The sequence below is a fragment of the Sycon ciliatum genome, chromosome 1 (genome assembly GCF_964019385.1).
Source record: "Sycon ciliatum chromosome 1, ocSycCili1.1, whole genome shotgun sequence".
In the NCBI taxonomy this organism is placed as follows: domain Eukaryota; kingdom Metazoa; phylum Porifera; class Calcarea; order Leucosolenida; family Sycettidae; genus Sycon; species Sycon ciliatum.
Window position 1 is genome coordinate 72,469,881 of NC_088643.1, and position 22,841 is coordinate 72,492,721.

General features: G+C 47.8%; 2 protein-coding genes across 3 annotated transcripts; both read left to right on the forward strand.

Moving 5' to 3' along the window:
* Positions 1-1,757: 1,757 nt before the first annotated feature.
* LOC135805300 (uncharacterized) lies at positions 1,758-13,241 on the forward strand. The gene is made up of 11 exons (XM_065319320.1): positions 1,758-2,684; positions 5,155-5,553; positions 6,440-6,594; positions 7,056-7,233; positions 7,562-7,906; positions 9,127-9,203; positions 9,658-9,904; positions 10,087-10,296; positions 10,776-10,908; positions 11,149-11,191; positions 12,177-13,241. Exons 1-11 carry the CDS (start codon positions 2,525-2,527, stop codon positions 12,285-12,287), a joined length of 2,058 nt encoding a protein of 685 aa, XP_065175392.1. The 5' UTR covers positions 1,758-2,524; the 3' UTR covers positions 12,288-13,241.
* A 2,150-nt stretch (positions 13,242-15,391) lies between these two features.
* On the forward strand, positions 15,392-22,632 carry LOC135805301 (protein DPCD-like). 2 transcript variants are annotated; one of them, XM_065319321.1, is made up of 5 exons: positions 15,393-15,708; positions 17,737-17,817; positions 19,347-19,486; positions 20,353-20,486; positions 21,900-22,632. In XM_065319321.1, exons 1-5 carry the CDS (start codon positions 15,624-15,626, stop codon positions 22,108-22,110), a joined length of 651 nt encoding a protein of 216 aa, XP_065175393.1. In that variant the 5' UTR covers positions 15,393-15,623; the 3' UTR covers positions 22,111-22,632. The 2 variants fall into 2 exon arrangements, with proteins under 2 accessions (XP_065175394.1, XP_065175393.1); XM_065319322.1 differs by lacking the exon at positions 17,737-17,817 and having other exon boundaries at positions 15,392-15,708.
* The last annotated feature ends 209 nt before the right edge of the window (positions 22,633-22,841 follow it).

Genomic DNA, 22,841 nt, shown 5'->3' on the forward strand with positions numbered 1-22,841 from the left:
TGCCGACTTGAATTCTCGCTTGACTGGCTCACGACTGCCATCCAGCACACGAGAAGTCCATCGAACCGTCCACTCGGCAAACCTGCAAGAAAGCACCACTCCCTGCTCAATACACAGTGTTTCGGGGAATTCACCCCTCGTCAGTTGAACTTGAGTTGGCTGAGGAAGATTGTGCCTGAAGAGCACCACTTATATACATGTAGTGCTCTGCTATCTGGTGTTCACGAGGTGTTTGTCGCGCTGGAAACGGAGCGTCTCTGTAAGTTTGTATCTCTGGTGATGTTTGTGCCTGGAGAGCACTATACTTATAAGTGGTGCTCTTCAGGCACAATCTTCCTCAGCCAACTCAAGTTCAACTGATGAGGGGTGAATTCCCCGAAACACTGTGTATTGAGCAGGGAGTGGTGCTTTCCTGCAGGTTTGCCGAGTGGACGGTTCGATGGACTTCTCGTGTGCTCTGGATGGCCGCGAGTCAGTCAAGTGAGAATTCAAGTCGGCAGGAAAACCGCGAGCTCCCATTACATGTAGGGAGCAACACACTCTTCCCCTACTAGCGCGGAAGTCGCACCAACCTCTTCTTTACATGACTTGTACTTATGGCAAGAGTATGCAGGATCGCATTTATTTTACTCCGCTGGCTGATTACTAGGTCTGGTTTCGCGGCTGCAGAGCTTCATACTGCCCAAAGTGCGTAGCAATTTCATTTCTTGATCAATGCCGTTTGCTCCAGTTGTGAGTGGAAATATATAAGGCCCTTCTCGTGCTGTGGATGGAGGCATTCTGGCAACTTAAATATTTCCTGCTGTACTTACATGAACACTGTGGGTATGTACAAGTAATACAATACTGTACTGTACTGTACTGTACCTTTGTGGGTTCTTTAAAAATAATTCCTCACTGGTATGGTGTAATAACCATGATAACATCACCAGCGGCTACATTGTAGCTACAATCTCGAGACACATCCCCTGTGGCTAGGTGATACATTCTGTAAACCGGTGTACCGGACGTATAACGTTATCAATCTTTGTTCCTGATGGAACATTGCATCGCTTCCATCAGACTATACATTGTACATGTATCAGATAGAGATTGCAGGGGCGTTGCCCAATGCCAGCATTCACCAATCACGTGTTTCTGGAATGCTAGGCAGGTGATTCTCCCAGGCACTGTTGTTTTGTTTGGTCCTGTTGCTCTGCTACTACTAGTGCAGTAGTTGACAACGCTACAACTCCTCTGGTCCTGACCTGGACCTTTCAGTTGAACAAACCCTCAGTCGCAGACCATACTGGACGCTGCATAATGTAGTATGATGTACAGTACCTCGATGCTGCACAATCGTCATGATTGTGGATTGTGCCTTTGTGGTTCATTTGACGCTCCCCACTACTCTTTGTAGTACATGTACTACTACTACTACTACTACTACTACTACTACTACTAGCACATGTGGCCAGGGTCACACTGACACGGCGACAGACGGCGAGAAATGTTCAAGTATTACAGCCCGAAGTAAAGTTCAGCGGAAATAAAAGTGCGGACACACCGCTACTAAACTGGCTCTTCGGTTTCTGCGCCAGACTCTGATCAAAACTCAAGTGCTAAATTCAGGAGAAAGCTACCTGACGGTGGTCAAGACTCGAGAGGTGCGGCGAGTAGTTCTACTTTTCAGACCATGATTACTCAAGAAGCGCAGCGTGTGAGTAGCGAGTTGTTCTTATGCAGTGGGATCTTATCACGTCCGCAGCATCGGCAAACATACCAGTCGACCTACCACTAGCCCTGCTCACTCATCAGCTTAGGCAGATGGACATACATGAATGTATGCCGATGACGAACACGAAAGTGAGTATTTTAGTTAGTCCCACCGCTTCTTTTCGTGCCGGATTCCCAAATCCGCGGATCGGTGCTCTAGCTTTGTCCTCGCTGAGACCATCGCGCGTGGGTCGGGTAATGCCGTCGTGTATAAACATCAGTCATTGCTGGGAAACTCAGTCCGCAGCGACTGAGTCGGCGTCAAAGACTCAGGATCACGCCAGTATTGATGGACGGATAATTGAGACTAAGCGCATGGCCCCCTGGACGCAACTCGGATGTAATTACGAGTCGACTAGTAGGCATTGGTCGATGTCACAGTTGCCAGGGCCAGAGCCATGATTACACCATTCCTACTACTCGGCTCATAACGTGAACGCACACTTCAGGCATTTACCCAACCCGAGGAGCAGAGTTGCGAAGTTGTGTTCTTGCAGGAACATTCACCCGGAAATCTCCCTGCATCCAAAAGCAAAGGTTGGCGAATGGTGTAGTTTGGGCTCCTTCTTCCGTTGGTCTGTCACTGTCAGAAGAGGAAGCTAGAGATTGTACAAGATGGTGATAGTTCGAGAGCGGATGAGATAGTTTGTGGTCCGAAAGCCCTCCCTTCGGCACACAGCGAAACGGTGGAGGCCGGACTACGCTAGCACTAAGTCAGCCAGCCCCCTGACTGGCCTGATCACACGCGCGTTATGCAGGCGTCTCTAGCATGCAGCAACATGCTCGCAGCTCTATGAACACATGTGCAGCAGTCTTGGTCCTCTCAAAACTACTATACTGTCTAAGGGTTTGTGGCAAGGTACTGATCATGCTGCTACTGGTAGCAACGAGCAATGGCGACGACGCACATGCAGCCAGGTCAATACAAGGTCAGTGCTAGATCTGTGTTGCATGTATGTTCCCTGGCAAGTACAAGTAGTTAGCCATCACCTGCAACTGTGTGTGTGTGTGTGTGTGTGTGTGTGTGTGTGTGTGTGTGTGTGTGTGTGTGTGTGTGTGTGTGTGTGTTGCAACCCTCAATCTTACCTTCCTTGACCTTCAGGCGTGACAGAATTATACTATTACACATGCACTGGACTACAGCTGGTGGATTTGCGTTTTGAACCGACTAATCACCAGGTCACACACAGCTGAAGACCCCCCCCCCCCCCTTTGTCATAGAACCATTGGGACCAGTGCAGTGGTGGAGAGGGATAGATGAGGAAGGACAACAGGAGTAGGATGAATGGTTAGAGGCAAATGTAGTGGTCGGAAGGGGGGGGGGGGCGCAGGGAGGAAGGAAGACGCCGACGGAGGGGGGCAGTGAGGAAAGAGGGAAAGAGGAGGGTGAATGGGAAGAGGAAAAGGTGGTGGGAGGGGGGGGGGCAGGGAGGAAAGAAGACGCCGACGGAGGGGGGGGGGCAGTGAGGAAGGAGGGACGGAGGAGGGTGAACGGGAAGAGGCAAAGGAGGGGGGGGGGGGGGGGGATGGATGAAGTGCATTCTTTCCTTTCATGGCTGGATTGGTATCAAGTGCTCTGCGGCAGCCCCTTCAGTCCTTCAGCCTGAGCTTGAGACATACTCCAGACACTGCTAATTCAGCTAATTCAGCTCAGTTGTCAAGACAAGTAAGTTACTAACAGTTAGTACTACATAACTCTGAAGCACTTGGTCAAGTTCCTATTTCATGGGCAAACATCTCTTTGCCTGTTGACCAATCTCACCAGCATGCGACATCCTGACTTCTAAGTCGACTTGCAAAGCGGCTACTCACTGCAGTACTGTGTTTTCGGTTATAAGTTGACCTTTTACGGCCCAAAGCTGAATAAAAAAAGTGGTAGTCGATTGACAACCAGGGCTTATATTGACGCCGACTGGTCTGCTGATATTGATATTGAACCGGTAAATAGAGGCCCCACGCATTGCGGGTGGGGTGGGGGGTGGGGGGTGGGGGGGAGGGTACTTTTAACCGGTAACATACGGTATTTCCTTGTACTGGTTGTACCGGGTTATACGCCACGAAGCATTGAAGTAAATGTATAAACATTTTCAAAAAAGTTTAAAAGCCTGCATGATTCTTCAAACACCTCTGCCTGTCCCACTCTGGTCTGTCCCACCAACCAAGCTGAGTTCAGCCCCACGTGTCTGTGATTGTGTACCGAAATTACGGTAATGAAATTATCACATCTCCCAAAGGGTTTTGAGTTTTGTTCCTGGGAAGTGTGGTGAAGTGCTCACTTTGCAGAGTGAGCCTGCAGCTCAGAGTTAGCAGCTCACAATCCTGAGTGGCAAGGTCATGTAGCGGATCACATCATAATTATTCTCTTCTGGTGAATACCGTGTACCGTGGTGTACTGATACCAGGCTATGGGAATCCACTCAGACTATTTGCTGCTGGAATTAATAATCACCAGTGTGTGTACTAACATAACTTGCCCTCTGGCTTGGCACCTGCCATGGCCTCTAGCTAAGTACTCATACTGAAGTACACATACACATGCACATACATAATACGTAGTACATACACATGCACATACACAATGCTAGCACATGAACATACAAGTACAGTCCACTTTGCGTGCGAATAACGACCCTTGACTTGATCGTGCATGAGAAAAGCGTGCATGAGAAAAGCGGGTCGTTATTCGCAAGTTTTCATTATTCGTGAGTTTTCATTATTCGCAAGTTTTCATTATTCGCAAGTTTTCATTATTCGCGAGTTTTCATTATTCGTGAGTTTTCATTATTCGTGAGTTTTCATTATTCGCGAGTTTTCATTATTCGTGAGTTTTCATTATTCGTGAGTTTTCATTATTCGTGAGTTTTCATTATTCGCAAGTTTTCATTATTCGCGAGTTTTCATTATTCGTGAGTTTTCATTATTCGTGAGTTTTCATTATTCGTGAGTTTTCATTATTCGTGAGTTTTCATTATTCGTGAGTTTTCATTATTTGTGGAGTTTAAAGTATCTAGTGAACCGGTCACACGGTCTGATGATTGTGTCCTTATTCAGGAGTTGTTGTTTTGCCCGAGGTCGTTATTCATGAGGTTGACTGTGCATGTCCTGTCCAGAGTGACATGTACATACACACACACACACACACATACACACATACACACACACACACATACACATGCACATACACATACATACACACATACACACACACACACACATGCACATACACATACATACACACATACACACACACACATGCACCTACAAGTCGCATGCACATTTTTTCCAAGTAGATAAGAGAAGCCTTGTGGTTGTTATTATCATGATGTATGCACACGTCGACGAGAATGGATTCCATGATAATAATTACCTTTGCTTCCGCTGTTTGCTATAATATTACAGCTGTCACTGCAGCATCAGTTGGAACTAAGGAGCAGAGCAGCTCCAGCAGCAATGCACCAGAAGCACCGCAGCTCCACAACCTACGCGTGTACCATAACCAGTTACACGGCTTCAACGTCACGTGGGAATACGGCAACAGCAGCAGCGGCGGTGGCACTGTCTCATCCGCATCCGCCGCCGTGCCCCCGGTCACGTTCACAGTGCAGTTCTACCAGCTGGTAGTGGCGCCATGCTGCGGTCCGTACCTAATACAGAACTGTGTGCATATTCAGCGCTACTGGTGTCAGGCAAGCAACATGACCAGCGGAGATCAGGGATACCACATACAGGTCATCAGCCAGCAGGGGGCGCATCGGAGCAGCGTCGCCTCGCCTGGCTTCTTTCTCAACGGTGTCAATGGTAGGTGGGACGAGGGCATGCCGCTGCCAGTTGAAAGTAGCTAGTCACACAGTGCTGTGAGCGGATAAGCCGCTGCCGGGTTAAACACACTAGCAATACGTGCCATAGCCTAGACTAATCACCAGTCCGGCTTTACATGCTACTTTGATGGAAAGGAGAATAATCACGAAAACAAAGCCTCCAGAGCGGTAATACCACCGCTCGCTGTTCGTTGTAGGTATTCAACTGAAGGTGTACGTGCAATGCAAATACATGTGCAAGTCCTACACTCTGAGCATTTACAATAATTGGCATCCATGGCAGGTTTGCTTGGCATCCATGGAAGGTTTGCTTGCATCCATAGCAGGTTTGCTTGACTATCTCAGGATGGTGTTTTGCAGGAGAGAACAAGAACCTTTTTCGCCTTTTCCTAAATTACCACAAATTGCTATGCCTTCGCCCTGCTCCACAGAAACTCATTACGCTGATCAAGGGCTCAGACTACATCTACTTCAACACACACTCCGCGCTAACACTGCACTGCTAGCCCCTGCCTTCAACCACCACACACTCTGCACACAGCCCCTGCCTAAAACACCACCGCTACCGCGCTAGCCCCCACAGTCTCACACGGCTTTTTATACCACCCTCTCCTGGCATATATACCGGCATGGTTGGCACCCGATCTTCCTGTTGCCTGATGATTGCGTGAGCATGAAACTTAAAGTAGCAGCAAACAAGCCTCGATTGTCCTTGTTGTTCTGTTGTGTGTACTTCAAGTAGTTACAATAATTATTATATTTATTGCAGAAATCATTGCCCCCCCCCCCCACACACACACATCTACTTTGAAGTAGCTACCTTGTGTAAGGTTAAACTGTATCTGTGGCATTGTGTCTCACTTTAGCTCCAGAAGGTTGCCAAATACAAAGATCTGTCCATCCACAGCCCGGGTGCGGCGTCCGGGTGAACTTCATGCTTGGTCCCGACTACATGGCTATGGTCAGGAGAGATCAGGTCTCTGTGCGCATCTATTTGTACAGCTCTAATACCGGCAACGAGGTAAGCTGTGGGCTTAAACCCGCCTGTTTTGAATACACTGGCTTGACTTTCAAGATACACGGTCGGCAAATATGCCTGGTTTTAGTGTTGACATCCGTAGAAATGCCTGGTTTGAATAGAAGCCCAATGTGAATAGAAGACTAGCCCTTCATGACATCGGCTTCTACATGAACAGGAAAAAGCCCGGCTTTGGCACGCGACATTACGGGTATAAAACTATAAATGTCTATTTTTGACAGCTATGAGGCTAGGTCATTTAATGTACGTGATACACACGTAGTTGTGTGCATGTGTGAGGGGAAGGAGGGGGGGGGGGGGGGCATGTACTCAAGTATAGTATAAAGTACACGTGTTATCAGATGCATCGAATGTACTAGAGAGTAGAGAGTCGTCTACATACATGTAGATCTCTTGCAGTCATGTATTGACTTCTTTGGATGGGACTCTGCTCTCCTGAACAGAGTACACTGAAGAGCCTGCTGAAGCCTGCACTGAATCTCAACTACAACCTAGACATGGCAAACACCATATGCAATACCACATACCATGTGATATGGGAAGTCGTCACAACAGCTGATGGCGTTGAGCGAACAACCGGCCGGTGCCATTTTGGCAGCGTTACCACCACATTGTCAAGAGGTAGAGTACCTTGTGTTTGTGTGTGTGTGGGGGGGGGGGGGGGGGGGTGCGTGTGTGTGTGTGTGTGTGTGTGTGTGTGTGTGTGTGCGCGTGCGTTTTGTGTGTGTGTGTGTGTGTGTGTGTGCGCGCGTGTGTATGCGTGTGTGTGTGTGTATGTGTGTGTGTATGTGTGTGTGCGAGCGCGCGCGCATGTGCGCATGTGTTTTATGTTGGCAGCCATGGATGTCTGTTTGCGTGTGACCACCCACAACTAAAAACCTCCACATGATACACCGCGTTTAAAAGTCAACAACCTGATATTCTGTTTCTGTACCTGCCTCGGACACAGCACCAACACAGCCTCGCCTCACCTTGACCAGTGTTACAGCATGGTCAATTGATCTCCAGTGGACACCTGCCCTTCCTCTGCTCCAGGAGGATGAGAACACCGGCTATGTGGTGTGCTGCCGGGAGGTTTCAAGCCCTACCCGCCAGCAACAGGAGAGCCTGGCAGGGCTGCATGGTTGCATTACGTGCCGCAGTGAGTGCATCTGGTTGCCGGGTGCAGACCGCAACACGGCAACTCTAGCTGCACTGTCGGCCAGTACGCTGTACAGTGTGAATGTCACCGCGTTCTATGCTCATAGCATGGGCACGCCGAGCAATACGCTGGTGGTGGTCACGCACGATCTTGGTAAGCATACAGGTCAGCGTGTTGTGTGTGTGTGGGGGGGGGGGGGGGGGTATCGATTATGTATGACCGTATTGATTTGATTTCTCTGTGCTGCGCTGATGAGTTCCGTGACAAACTCACAGCATGCTGTCCGCAGATTGAGTATTGATTTGTGTATGTGTGTGTGAGATCAGCCTTGCAGTGCATAACATACCATAATATTTACTCAATCTGCGGACAGAACTATTTCGTCCTTTGTGACTCGTCAGCGCAGCACAGAGGAAATGAGTCCGAACATATTTTATCCATGGCTCGGATTCATTGAGTAAGCAGCACAAAGCAGCACAAAGCAGCACAAAGTACGAGGTGAATAGCAATTTCTGGACATGAAAATAAAATAGAGCCCCACTGGCTGTGTGTTTCACATTTTTCATATCTTTTTGTATCTATTGTATGGTCTAATCCTTCATCTTTCCAAATATGTCACAATTGCTCATGCTGTGATCCCAGAGACTTTATAGCAGGACGTTTTCGACGGGTGAATTTTTCGGCCTAAATTTCATTGTATGGAATTCTGGACATGAAAGTAAAATAGCGTCAATAGGCATCCTATACTGCACCATTTTGGTTATTTTTTCTATTGATGGACTGCAGTTGGCCTCTTCACACTTCCAGCCAACAGGTCCAAGGCTATACAGCGTCTGAAGTGGAGTGCACATTGGGAAGCCAACGATTCGTCCATTTAAATACTTCTTATTTTACTCAAAATTCAAAATTCTCATGCGACATAGTACAACAAAACCCGTTGAAATGCCGCACAAGCAAAGGCTATCAACAAGGCACCGACACGAGGAGAAATTACAACAGCCCAGCTGTCAACTACGGCAAGAAAAAACTTCATCAACCTGACTGACTTGACTCTACACGCGACGAAAAATTATTTTACTCGAAATGTCCAGAAATGTACAATGTCCAGAAATAGCAATTCACCTCGTAGTACATGACCGTGACCCTGTACATGCACTCAACAGCCCATGGAAGAGTTATGCAGAGTACGCTGCACCGTTTTTCATTTAAAAACTGCAACTCAACCGCACTTCTTTAGTAAAGGAAATCATTGGGAGCCTGACTGAACCGGCATATTAAATTTTGTCCTGGATGACCTGCTATGTACCAAGCCACAGAAATTCGGAATTCTAGGAATCTCGGTAATGTGCTCTCTGCAATCCTGTGTTATCCAGCATTGCCGGCCTGGGGAAATGGAAGTGTTACGTGCACTCAGGATGGCCATGCCGGTCACATCAACATCTCATGGACAGTAAGCACAGTTCGCTATCACTAATGCTACCGGTTTTAGTTTCTCTCCCACACTTGGTATGTTTGCATCCTCCTGGATATTTGTGAATGATCAGATCTATCCGTCTTGTTCTGATGGTACTACTTCCTCTTTTTTAAAGCGCGACTTGATTCTATCCTCTCTACCTCCATCCCCACCCGTACCTCCATCCCCACCATCACCCCTACCTCAGGCCGGGCCATCCCCACCCCTACCTCCATCCCCACCCCTACCTCAATCCCCCTACCCCTATCCCCACCCCACCCCTACCTCCATCCCCACCCCTATCCCCACCCCTACCCCTATCCCCACCCCTACCCCTATCCCCACCCCCACCCCACCCTACCCCCACCCCACTCCATCCCCACCTCCTGACCCCCACCTCTATGATTTGAAATACATGTACATGTATGTTTCGCTCACCGTTGTCATGCAGGAACCGATATGGAATACACAGCCAGCACATCGACTGCACATCATTGTTCTGGTGTCTCACAACACATCAGGGTTGGCAGAAATGGCAATGGTCGCAGAAGGAGATGCGTTAGAACTGGTACTACCCTCGGAAAGCAGAACTGCGGAGCTAAGTATGGCTGCGTCCGAAGACCAACGTCGGTATTACGTCCGGGTGACGCTTGTAACCGATGCAGGCAATGTATCAATCATGGGAAGCTGTGCCCTGGGTGAGTCATTGTCGTCAGTTGATACCGCTGCGTGATAATAACAGTCCTGATCATGTGTACTCGCGTATTCATGATCAAGTCCTCAGTACTGCATGCAAGCTTTCCAATGCACTCCATTGCGAACTTGATCTACACACCCAAAATTGATCGTGCATTGTGCTGTGCTGATGTTGATTGTGCAGAAAGAGCATTACCAGTAACTTCAGCAACAGCACAGCCACCGCCAAAGGCACTCTCCCCGAGCACATCCAAGCAGTTAACAGAGGCACGGCCAACAACACGCCTGGTAGCAAGACGAAGTGACTCGACTTCAGTGCCAGCCGCACTCACAGTCAGCACTGCAGCAAGCATGGCCGGCACACCTGATGTCAGCAGCTCTGCAAATTCAAGTGGTACGTCACAGATCACCGGCATGGTCACCATGCCCAGTGTTAATAGTATCCTTCCGAAGTTCAAGTCCCGGACTCCATCTATACCTCCATCCTTCTAATATACAGTGAAATACATGTAGAACAGTTTTCCTTAATAGTGGGTCCATCGTCAATGGTGCCCCCCCCCTCCCCTCCCCAGTTATGCTACATGTATCAGGGTTTGCACTGATACATGTATCAGGGTTTGCACTGATTCCGTTTACATTCTGCATGGAAACTAGCGCAAGCATGTACATGTATCGCAACGCTATTGTTTTAATGGCAGCATTCAACATGCATGGTGCTGCATGTACTTACTTGAAAGCAGTACAGCATATTGCCATGCCTTGCTAGTCCCTTACTTAGTAGAGACACAGGTGGGTTATGTCTTGGTCCTATATGATGCTGTCATTGTGCACTTTTGTTTGTATTGTTCAATTTATTCTGACCTGGACTGAAAGGCACTACCGTTGACGACAGTGGACGAGGTGGTCTTTCACCAGGCGCCATCGCGCTACTTGCAGCGGCCAGTGCATTGTGCATAGCGGCGGCAGTTGCATGGTTCCTTTGCTACAAGAACAGAAGAGGTCAAAGGTGAGGGCTATATAGTCACATGAATACGCTTGGGCTTGCTGAATGCTGGTGAAATCGCTCCCACTGTAGCACTCCCCAAAGTTTGTCTCTGAACTTGCTGCAACAGTAGTTGCTACAATGCGATCAGCTCCCAAGTCCTTTGAATTGACAATAGACCATGGCAAGCCAAATTGCCACGCAATTATGCAAGGTCACGTGCTCATGGGCCTTTTCCGATGTTTTCTTCTATTTGAATGCCAGATCGGGGCTACTCGGAAGCAACCGGACTCCAATGATAATGCTGGTACGCATTTTGCAGGTTTGAAATAATCTTGTGAGGAAATTTTTCAGCGGATTCGGAAATTGGGCAGATATACGAAAAGAGTAATATTTTGTGGTGGGGAAGCAAGTTAAGCATGTCGTGAGGTCTTGTTTAGCAATTAAAAATGGCTGAGTATGGTGTATGGGTCTAGTTACATGAGCAGAACGGAAGATGTTAGTTTATGGAGTAAAGAACTTTGTGCAGTGAAATGGGTATGATCGATCCGGAAAGCAGCTGGCATCTGAACTTGCCATGCAGTACAGCACCTTCGACATACATGTAGTTCTGGGACAATAGTTGGCATTGAAGTGATGGTCAAATCGGACACAGCAATTAATGTCACGGTTCGCGTGCGATTCAGTTAGCCCGAGTTTCCCGCATCTCCGGAGTTCCCAGTCAACTGTGGGTCGCGGCACGGCTGGAAAATCCGTTTGCTTCCTACCAGGACTTGAATCTGGTACATGTACCCTCCGTTTCTCAATCATGGTCTCAGGCCATCCCACTATGCCTGCCTGCTCACAGCAATTATGATATGGAGGTAAAGCATCACGAATTTTGCCTTCGAGTTCACAAACACTTTTTGGTTCCCGAACTGGAATGCGAACTTTTTTTGGCATTTTTGTTCGGAAAAGCAGGCGGAATAAACGACCTGTCAATGTCATGCAAGCGCGAATTCTATTCGCTGATCCTTACCACTATAAGAATTCACTGGGTTTGACTTTCATTGGAGTGCGCCCTTGAACGCAAAATCCAACCTGCCAAACCTCATCAATTGATTCTAACACTATAATACAGTTAGTTAGGAAGCATAACGGTATGTGCTTTGTCCTCCCGCAGTGATTGTTTAGGTGCAGTACTTGACTGCTTGCACATGGCATTACGATATGTGCCCTAACTACGTTGACTACAATAGTTATGAATATTAGTTAAATGCTGCCTTGTGTTCTTCGTGCCTGTATGGATGTAGGATGATGAAGAGCCTCTGATTGCCATGCAGCCTGATCATGCGGAGCCCTCTGCAGTGATCACAGAGAACGAGTACACATTGGACCCAACTGCACGCGTCTCCTCATCATGACCCACTCCTAGCTGTGTGCGGCCGATAGTCTGATGATATCTCGACGGCGGCATCAGCTTGGTAGGTCAGCAGCGGCACTACACCGCCGCGTACCGGTAACACACACAGTGTTGACGGCGTGCGTGCCGCTCGACTCACCTAATCCCATCTACTGCCATGATCGACCTGTCCGGCAAACTGGTGAGTTATCGGACGAGGAGAACAACAACAACACAACCCTCCCGGGCTGTACTGCCAAGCCCTCTTTCAACCCATCAATGTGCAATCGTTGATATGTGCCTACTGAGTACCTAGCATACACAGTCCAGCACAGTACAGCACAGTACAACACAGTACAACAAACATTCAAGTACGTGATCTACTTGTACTGTATTAACCCACGCATGCAGTGTTATATCTTCACTCCCCCATGTGCTATGCGTGCTTTTCAACAGCTCTCCGTTATCTGACTTGCTTGCTAGTAACGTTTTGATTTGTATTACACACACAACAGAGACGAAAGGCTGTTAAAGTTGCAAGGCGCATTTCAGCGATCATCAGACAGCAGCATTTGCCATATAATTATTGTATTAGATGGCTTTTCCGCTCTATCAACGACTTGTTCTGTGCGACTCCATGGTAGTTGGAGACTGACAGCCATAGGCTATATAGGGCTAATGGCCGAATGTCAACCTAGACTGCCCATTACTTTCCCAAGTTCTTCACTGCTCTGAAGATTCAGCGCAGTTTCGGTCCAAGACCATTCTCCTCTTTTCTAAGTTTCCGAGTTTTCTTGAAAAAGGTTGAGTTGAGTTATACTGAATTTTACTTTTAAAAGGCAAGTATTCATTGTGCTATAATTGAGATTCAGTTCATCAGCTCTATTCAAGTAACTAGTTATCATGTTAGGTTGGCAAGTTCTGACCGTGTATGATGATGGCGTCATAGTGTTGAACTTGTAATCCAGTAATGCACACGTTATCTGCCGCTCATGCGATCGGCCTCAGTGACTACTTATGAGAAGTTTCAGTGTGACTTCTTGAAGTACTACTACAGTACTGCTCAATGAAATCCAGTCACAGCATCACTCAAGTATGCCATGCCGGGCGTTGCGCAGCCCTAGACCTGCGAACACTGGGCTGTGAAATGGTGCGAGGCACAAACGTCAGTGACGACGTGACTGGATTTCATTGAGCAGCACTGCTGTAGAATCGTAATCAACAGGTGCGTGCTCGGCGATGGGCACGGGGGGCACGTGCACCCCCCCAAAAATTTTCAATCTGGGTAATTGCAATTGTAATGTATGCAAATATGCTCTAAAATTGCCGGGGGGGGGGGGCTCCCCTCGGCTCCCGTGCACCCCCCTAGTTGGGGGGCCGAGCACGCCCCTGATCAATGTGCCGGGTTCCGACATGTACATGTACCTTGGAGGAGGTGCACAGTTATCATGCCGAAGTAAGACAGTAGGTACAGTCAGACCTCGCTTATCAGGTCCTCTTTTATCCGGATCCCTCGCCATCCGGAAGAAAATAGCTGGTTACAGATTTACAACATACGTTATGCATCCAACATAACCGGTGTTCGGTTATCCGGTTCCCTCGCCTATCCGGATATCTTTTGTGGAAAACGGATGTGTGCGGTTAGGCGAAGTCTGACTGTAGTTTCACTGCAGCCATCACTTGATCACCGGTACTTGCGCACACCCCACGTAACAGTACAGTGCCATGGCACAGCAAACACGGTAAACAGTAACTGTTCGATTACCAAGAGTGCATAAGCTCCCAGCCGGGGAGCTGATTTACAAAAGCTCCCCTGAGGGAGCGCATGTAGCAGGAGTGTAATAACTGGAGGGGAGTAGGGACAGGGAAGGCCTCTTTTACGGGCAAAGCACAATCATCACCATGTATCAGTACAGTGAGTAGTTAAACCCAACACGAATGAAAAATGTGAAATGGAATAAAAACAATATTTGTAAAGAAATAAATAAATTAAAATTAAAATTCAATATCGAACACGAATAAAATAAAATAAAAATATGTAAAAAATAAACAATATCGAACACGGAAATAATTCCGGAACTATCTACTCAACCAACTCTTGCTGTGACTAGTAATACTAATAATAGCAATACGTATTGTGTCCAGTAATGCGGAGATCTACGATGTACATGACTGTACACGATCATACATGTAGGTCAGTGACGGTATGAAAACAGTGGACATTATTGTACATCCAATGATTGTGACTTGCGGCAGATCTACCATAAGTCACAATCATCATGAAGTCACTTGTACCGGCAAGTCAACATGCATATCATCAAACTAAAGTGATCGAGGAAATCAAATCAAAAATACATGTGAATAATTAATTGAACACACGACTGAGCAATACAACATTGGTATTATTGTTTTGACCAGGTCTGGTGGTAATCAGGGAAATCAACTCAAACTCAACTCAAAACCAATTATTTGTGAATGATTCAACACAACAGCAGCAAAACATTGACGATAATTATTATGTCGAACTGGTAGGAACAGTTGTCCTTTTCCTCGTTTCTTTTGTTCTCCACCTGTTTCCAGTAGTAGGGCTGCCTGTGTCAATAGTAAAAAAACAAAACAAAAAACAATTACATGGTAGATCTACGTAGCTACGCGGTGTAGTGTAGACCAGGGACTGAGGAGTGAGGGAGTACGACTCCCTGGCCTGGTGACTTGTAAGTAACTTAGTTGTAGCCTAATGATTATGTAATGTACGATGTAGGGTCCGCATCCATCACTATCATCAAGAGTACATCTTGCTATCATCATTATTTTGACATCAAGAGTACATAACCTGGGGTGGGGTTATGTACTCCTGCTATCATCAAGAATATAATTATTATGTACTCTTGCTATCATCAAGAATATAATTATTATGTACTCCTGCTATCATCAAGAATATAAATTATAATTATTATGTACTCTTGCTATCATGCATGGCGCCAGCCGGCCCTCGTGCCGACAGTGACCATGGTGACACGCGTCACGTCCTTGACCTTAGCTAGGACGGAGTGGTGACTACAACAGTAGTACTACTGTTGACATGTCAGTAGCCGCTGGTAGCAGTTTTCTTTCAATTCAATCTTGGAACGTTCTGTCAAAAATATTGGACGACTCTACGACTGCTCAATACAAGTCGTGCTGCAGAAAGAATCCATTGCAGATCGCTGTGCCACGACCTACAGACCGAGATGGAGACGGCGTGAGTTGTGACCGCTACTTGCACATTTATGACCTGTATTGTAGTGGAACCAGTGAAATAGGCTATCAACGGTAGCGAGCACGTCAAGGACTAGACATTGCCACCATTTTGATCATAATGGATACATCAGGCGGCTCACTGGCTTCCAGCTCCTGGGTTTCCAGTGTGAAGCAAGCAAGGAAGACGGCCATGATGCAAGATGGTAAGGACAACAGTTACAAAACCGTGACCAGGACCCAGTCCTGTACAATGTATACAGTATTACTTCGAAGTAGATAAACCTTGTTTTGTTGAAAACATGTTTAAGCGCTTGCACCCGAATGCATCAGAGCAGTGTATAGGAAATGGGAGAGCCAAGTGACTACTACTACATGCAATGGAAAGTCACAGAGCAAAGCTGCATGCATACCCACGTATTCTCACAACACCGCACAAGGATAATTGGGGTACACCAGTGTGCTGGTTCTGATCAACTGGTGAAGCGATTGGTGTTGCAAACAGCCAAAGTGATCGCTCATGACTGAGCCGCAACAGTACCCGCGACCGGGTGACAGCATGTAACAAGGTGGAGGACCGCTGTGTTCGGAAACAGTTACCTTTCTACAACCATCCATCGATAGGTAGACTGAGCCCCGGTCTTGCGACCATCTGAACCGTACGTGTGTTAGCTATGGCCGCGTCGCAACATCACCAACCTCGTCTACAGAGAGCACCTTCTCGCGACAGTGTCATAGTGGTGACAGTAACTTTTGTCAGTTGACGAGCTGAGAGAGGGACGCCATGGGCAGAAGTTGGAAAAAGAAAGAAAAGGAGTATAAAAAAGAGAGAAAAGACAAACAACTCAGAACAAAAGCTACTAAGTTTATGAGGACTGAGTATCAAGAAGACATCCAGGAGTGACATGACTGACGGTACAGCAACAAGAAGTCTAAGGCAACTCCCTAGAATACAGAGGGTCAGAACCGGGGCCGCAGTAACACCCATACGGTCTAGCTGGTCGCAAGACTGGGGCTCTACCAACCGTGGATGGTTGTAGAAAGGTCACTTTCCGAACCGTGACGGTGGTCCTCCACCTTGTTGCATGCTGTCAACCAACAAAACGTATACAGTCTATCGGGTACGCGACTTATCAGAGTAGACTGTACCTTGTACAGTTGAACTCTGGTAAGACGTCTACCCCAATGCAATGGAGGCAGGAAACTGTGTACTTAGTATCCGAGGTACTGTGCTTCTTATCCCATCTGATACTTCAGCGGCATTGGTCAATACACCCCGCTGTACGGTGGACAATGTCCGTGCTGAGCAACAGTCAGTGTCTTATCAGACTGGTACACTCGTATCTCTCTTATCCGCCTGGCGGTCTGCGACCGGGCTGAAGTGTCCATAACTTGGAAATGTCCGTATCCGGCCTGATGATCACGTACGTTTTGATGGGGAAGGGCCAGACATCTGGCATGTGAAGTCACTATTTCTGCAAAAATTGGCAATATATAGTCAGACCTCGCTTAACCGCACACATCCGTTTCCCCCAAAAATATCCGGATAGGCGAGGGAACCGGATAATCGAACACACATACTGTATGTATGCATGCCATATGCCGTAAATGGTTAACCAACGATTTTATTCCGGATGGCGAGGGATCCGGATAAAAGAGGACCGGATAAGCGAGGTCTAACTGCAGTAGTAATATTTCCACTAGAACTCACACACGCACAGATTCCCGGTAGACCGAGGTGAGCGTAACTCCGAGGTACGGATAAGAGAGATATGAGTGTAGGTACTGGATGAGTTCGACTGCTCGGCTGTTCGACTGTGCATTGTACACATACATGAGTTCTGCTGCATTGCAGTGATACAGTCAACTTCGCTAATAACGACTGCGGATATAACGACAATTCGCGAATAACGACAGAATTTCCATGCCCAGAGCAAAGTCCCATCCAACTGTAATACATAGAATGCGACTTCGGGTATAACGACACTTCGCGAATAAGGACACTTTTCTGCTGCCCCGCCGAGTGTCGTTATAAGCGAAGTTGACTGTATATGCCTGTGAGCCTGCTCCAGTTGCAGGGAATGTCAGACAAGATCTGAGCTGTGGTAGGGCCTATGTGGTACAAACCGGTTTAGCCAGTAGATGTATAGGACTATACTCGGCCAAATACCCAATACACATCGTGATTGAAACTGACACGCACCCTGGGTGTATTGCCGCATACCATGCTGCAGGACATATCCGAGTTCACTTTGTCTTTGCGGACGGTTTGGAAATGTCCGAGGGGTACGACGCCAAGACCCAGGAGCTACTCGGTAAGTCACTGGTGATTGCAAATGACACAGGATAGTATTGTTCCTCTGTTGCCTGTTGCATTGCCACTAGGTGTGGCCGACACATGCACTGCTGTTTTTGCCTTGATACTCTGTGCTTGGCAGTATCAACAGTGTTTCGAGGAGGTAGATAGATAGATAGATAGATAGATAGATAGGTGGATGGATGGATGGATGGATGGACGGACGGATGAACGGACGGGCGGACGGACGGACGGACGGACGGACGGACATACAGATAGATAGATAGATAGATACACACGGCAGAACAGCAGAGACCAATATTGTTATAGTGACATCGAGTCATCAGACGATGAAACCTAATCTGCTATTCGCTTGTTATATAGGGTAATGGTAGTGCAGGCGTCACGGCAGGCTAAGGCAGTGCTACAACCGCGATAGGAGCACTGGAATATACTTGGGATAATGGTAGTGCAAGCATCACGGCTGAGGTGTAATGCTACAACCAATATGGGAGATAAACAAAGACAGACGGACGGACGGATAGATAGATAGATAGATACTCAATCTGCGGACAGAAGTGTTTTGCCCTTTGTGGACTCATCAGCGCAGCACAGAGGAAATGAGGCCGAACCTGATCGCAATGAAAAATATATTTTCAAAGGCCAGCCTGATTTAAACCAGGCCCAAATGCCGATAGATAGATACATACGGTCTAAACTAGATTCAGCGGCATGCTTTTAAAGGGGGAGCTCAGATCATGAGAGCACGTCCACACCAGGGCCAGGGACCATGGAAACCTTTTTCATGGTCCCTGGTCCACACTCAAGAGTGACAAAGTACTGTCGTGGACATTGAAATCGGATGGGATGACCGGGGCCGGCGCCCTTACTGCTTTAAGCGTGGACATGTACTGTAGTTCACTTTAACGCTGTAACAATTGACCAGTACTGCTCACAGCTGCAAGGCCAGCACCCCGTGGCCGCTTGACTTCTCAACAGATTTCAAAGTCCGTGACAGTACTTCTTTAGATTGTACAGGGCTACTTTAAGTGCCTGACGCTTGTAGACAGTGACCTGACAGCTTGTCTTGCATGCTAATATCGACGCGATCCAGAGCGGCAGAGGCAGGATGCATACCCTGACGAGGGAATCCTGCTCTGAAACCTCTCTGTTGAGTGATGCATTCCGAAGTATTTCAAAGGGCATGTAAATGGCATCTAACAGTGGTGAAGCTTGAGATACATGTACATGTACATGTACCTCCAATGGACCAAAAGTCTATACTGTACATCCGCGGGTGCTGTATATCCAAGGTCATATGACTGGAACAGGATATGTAGGGTCTTCAAGAAACTACTTTTGTATCCTATGCAAAGTAAAGAGCATGTTATATTCCGGGTGATTTGTAAATAATTTACTGAAGTTTCAGGCACTGCACTGCTCGCCTGTATAGTATTGCTCACACAGCTGCTGCTGCTCTTCTGTTTGTTTGTGTTTGCTCATTGCCATTGCCATCGGCGTTACCATTGGGCATTGGCGTGCATGCAGTGCGTAAACTGAAAAGCCGTCCTCGCCTGGGCGGAGAAGGCAACTGGGAGTGGGAGGTTGGCGAGGAGTCGATGTATGAACGTGCGCGTAAGGCCCAGGCTTCGTCTTCCTCCCAGTTTCTTGTGGAGAGCAGTTCTACGGTAATACTCCCACCATCATTCACTGATAGTTCACACTAGCTGATGATTCTGTGGTGGTTTCTTAGAATCTATAAGACATGACTGCATGAATAAGAGCTCATTTTAGTTATTACAGTATAACCTCTGTTTGCCGGACCCTGTACCAAACGGAATCCTGTATTGACCGGACAGATCTTCATGCACCAAAGTGCTGTGGATCGAACGTGCGTCCCTGGTTCAAGCGGAATCCTGTCATATCAGGACAGTTCCCGCTGCACCAAGGCAAGGGCGTCCCGCTAGTACAGGGGAGGTCGTCCCGCTAGTACAGGTTTACTCTACATGTATTACATCTACATGAGTAGTTGTGTAGTGTTAACAATGTGCAACATGATTACCAGTGTTTGTGTGTGTGTGTGTGTGTGTGTGTGTGTGTGTGTGTGTGTGTGTGTGTGTGTGTGCGTGTGCGTGCGTGTGTGTGTGTGTGGGGGGGGGGGGGGGTGTATGTGTGGGTGCAAGCGTGTGTGCGTGTGTGCGGGATTGGCGTTTAGAGGATAGCGGTGCACAATTCTGACCCTGTGTCCACATGATCCCTTTTTGTCTTTTGCCTACATCAGTACATGTGCAACTCTTGGGAGCGTTTGCATGCAACAGGCTAATTACAAAATACTCTTGTCGTACAATGATGTCGTATACTCACTCTCCTGGTATTGCATAGCAATGATGTCGTATACTCACTCCTGGTATTGCATAGCAATGATGTCGTATACTCACTCCCGCGGTATTGCATAGCTGACATGTACCTGTTTTGCGGGAATTTGCACAATGCACGCACTCACCCACATTGCACACACTCACCCACAATGCACCCACTCACCCACAATGCACAGCCGTTCATCACTCGCCGTGACAAGCTGAAGTCATTTGAGTGGCGGATACGAAACCTGCCCTACCCTTCGGATGTGTATTCGGTGACAGCGGAAGCAGAACAGGCTGTGCTTGTCATACGCACTTCGAATAAGAAGTAAGCCACGGTTACATGTACATGTACATGTACATGTGTTGTACATACACGCAGTGCTGCTGAACTTTAGAGTTGCAACGAACTAGCATTGTGTCTTCGCTGTTCTGCTCAATGAAATCTGATCAAGGGAGTGAATGCCACGCGCGCGCGCGCGGGGGGGGGGGGGGGGCATGCAGCCCTAGAACTGCGAACACTGAATGCGAACTGGTGCAAGGCCCAAACTTGATTCACACGATCAGATTTCATTGAGCAGCAAAGTACATATTGTACAGTACTGCGCAATGAAATTCGCGATTCCATGAGTCAAGTTTGCCGGCCCTGCGCCAGTGCACAGCCCTGTGTTCGTAGGTCTAGGGCTGCACCCCCCCCCCAGCGTGTACTTGACTCAAGCTAACAGATTTCATTGAGCAACACTGTGCATGCATGTACTGGCTGATCAGCAACTGGTGCAGACCTCACTCCGGCCTACCTTCTTGAAAGGTGTTGACCTCACTCCGGCCTGCCTTCTTGAAAGGTGTTGACCTCACTCCGGCCTACCTTCTTGAAAGGTGTTGACCTCACTCCGGCCTACCTTCTTGAAAGGTGTTGACCTCACTCCGGCCTACCTTCTTGAAAGGTGTTGACCTCACTCCGGCCTACCTTCTTGAAAGATGTTGACCTCACTCCGGCCCTACCTTCTTGAAAGGTGTTGACCTCACTCCGGCCTACCTTCTTGAAAGGTGTTGACCTCACTCCGGCCTACCTTCTTGAAAGGTGTTGACCTCACTCCGGCCTACCTTCTTGAAAGGTGTTGACCTCACTCCGGCCTACCTTCTTGAAAGGTGTTAACCTCACTCCGGCCTACCTTCTTGAAAGGTGTTGACCTCACTCCGGCCTACCTTCTTGAAAGGTGTTGACCTCACTCCGGCCTACCTTCTTGAAAGGTGTTAACCTCACTCCGGCCTACCTTCTTGAAAGGTGTTGACCTCACTCCGGCCTACCTTCTTAAAAGGTGTTGGGATTTACGGCTCTGTGCACAAGTCTTGCTCGGCACCAGCTCCTGAATCAGCGTGCACTATAGGGCCGGTGCAATGCAGAATGAAAATGCCCGTGTCCTGCATGTACCATAATATCAAAACAAAGAATACACCGTCACACTCCTCAGCCCTGACGTTGCCAATTATTGTACACGCATTGTACACGTATATTTATTCTCGGAGACCCTCTTGATTTAGGCTTCGGCCTTTGGGGAATCCCTCAAATTAATAATAATAATAATAATTGTGTTCTGCAATTATCGCACGTTGTCGAAGTAACAGTTACGTTGTTGTATGTGCAATGCATTTGCAGGCTACTAGACTTGTACTTTGTTGTGTGTGCGTGTGTGTGTGTGTGTGTGTGTGTGTGTGTGTGTGTGCATGCGCGCGCGTACAGATACTTCAAGAGGATAACAGTAACTGATCTGCAGCGACTCGGGTGTTGGACGGAGAACGAGGCGATCTCGTTCGCCCATGCCAACAACACACTCATCATCTCCTACAAGAAACCCAGGGCCGTTCTTGAGCTGCAACAGGCCGTGTTCCTGGAAGTGAAGGGATTGCTGAAGGGCATGAAGGACGGAGATGTCAACTGTAGTCAGTCATGAGCAGCGAGTCGTAAAATACCGTAAATTTACGACTCCCTGCTCATGAGTGGACTGTGCGTGCAGCAGGACTTGTGTTGAATTGCCATCGGCTGCACCCCAAGCAGCACCCGAGCAAGCAGACAGGGCTTTCAGCAGTACGGTATGCATATCATGCATCCGTGCCGGAAAGGGAGATAGCAGAACAGAGAAATGCAGACCGCTGTGCTTTTCGAAGGTCGTGTTCGTGCTACAAGTACCAGTATCTGTGATATTAATTTAAAAATAACTGCCTGCCTGAAAAGCTGAGCTGCGTGCATGTACGGCGTGATCTGTATATAACAATACCGACAATGCCTCCATGCTGTATATACTGTATACGTCAACATCAGAAGTACATTGCACATCGATCAACAGCTTGCTTGCAACATTGAACCCCTGCTGCATGTTCTAGGCATCGATTCTATGTGCGGTCCCTGGAGTGTATGCACTTGAAGTCAAGTTGATTTTTGCTGATTACATTATCAGTTCGCTGATTTCCTCTCATTCGTTTTACTTTCTACTACATGTAAAGTACCCACAGTCAGGCACACACCACACACCACCACCACCACCACACACACACACACGCACATGCACCCACACACACACACACACACACACACTGTACTGTACTTGTTGCTCACTGCCAAAACTGGTCACGTGAGTCCCCCCCCCCCCCCCCGGGAGAGGGGAGAGAGACTCAAAAGGAATCT

What these genes read in the sequence shown, in the direction of transcription:
- LOC135805300 (XM_065319320.1), top strand. Translation starts at nt 2,525, where the DNA reads ATGCAGCAACATGCTCGCAGCTCTATGAACACATGTGCAGCAGTCTTG. An exon ending in CATGGGAAGCTGTGCCCTGG is followed by an intron (nt 9,905 to 10,086) that starts GTGAGTCATTGT and finishes TTGATTGTGCAG; the next exon opens with AAAGAGCATTACCAGTAACT. An exon ending in CAGCTCTGCAAATTCAAGTG is followed by an intron (nt 10,297 to 10,775) that starts GTACGTCACAGA and finishes CTGGACTGAAAG; the next exon opens with GCACTACCGTTGACGACAGT.
- LOC135805301 (XM_065319321.1), top strand. Translation starts at nt 15,624, where the DNA reads ATGGATACATCAGGCGGCTCACTGGCTTCCAGCTCCTGGGTTTCCAGT. An exon ending in TTGTGGAGAGCAGTTCTACG is followed by an intron (nt 19,487 to 20,352) that starts GTAATACTCCCA and finishes CACAATGCACAG; the next exon opens with CCGTTCATCACTCGCCGTGA. An exon ending in ATACGCACTTCGAATAAGAA is followed by an intron (nt 20,487 to 21,899) that starts GTAAGCCACGGT and finishes GCGCGCGTACAG; the next exon opens with ATACTTCAAGAGGATAACAG.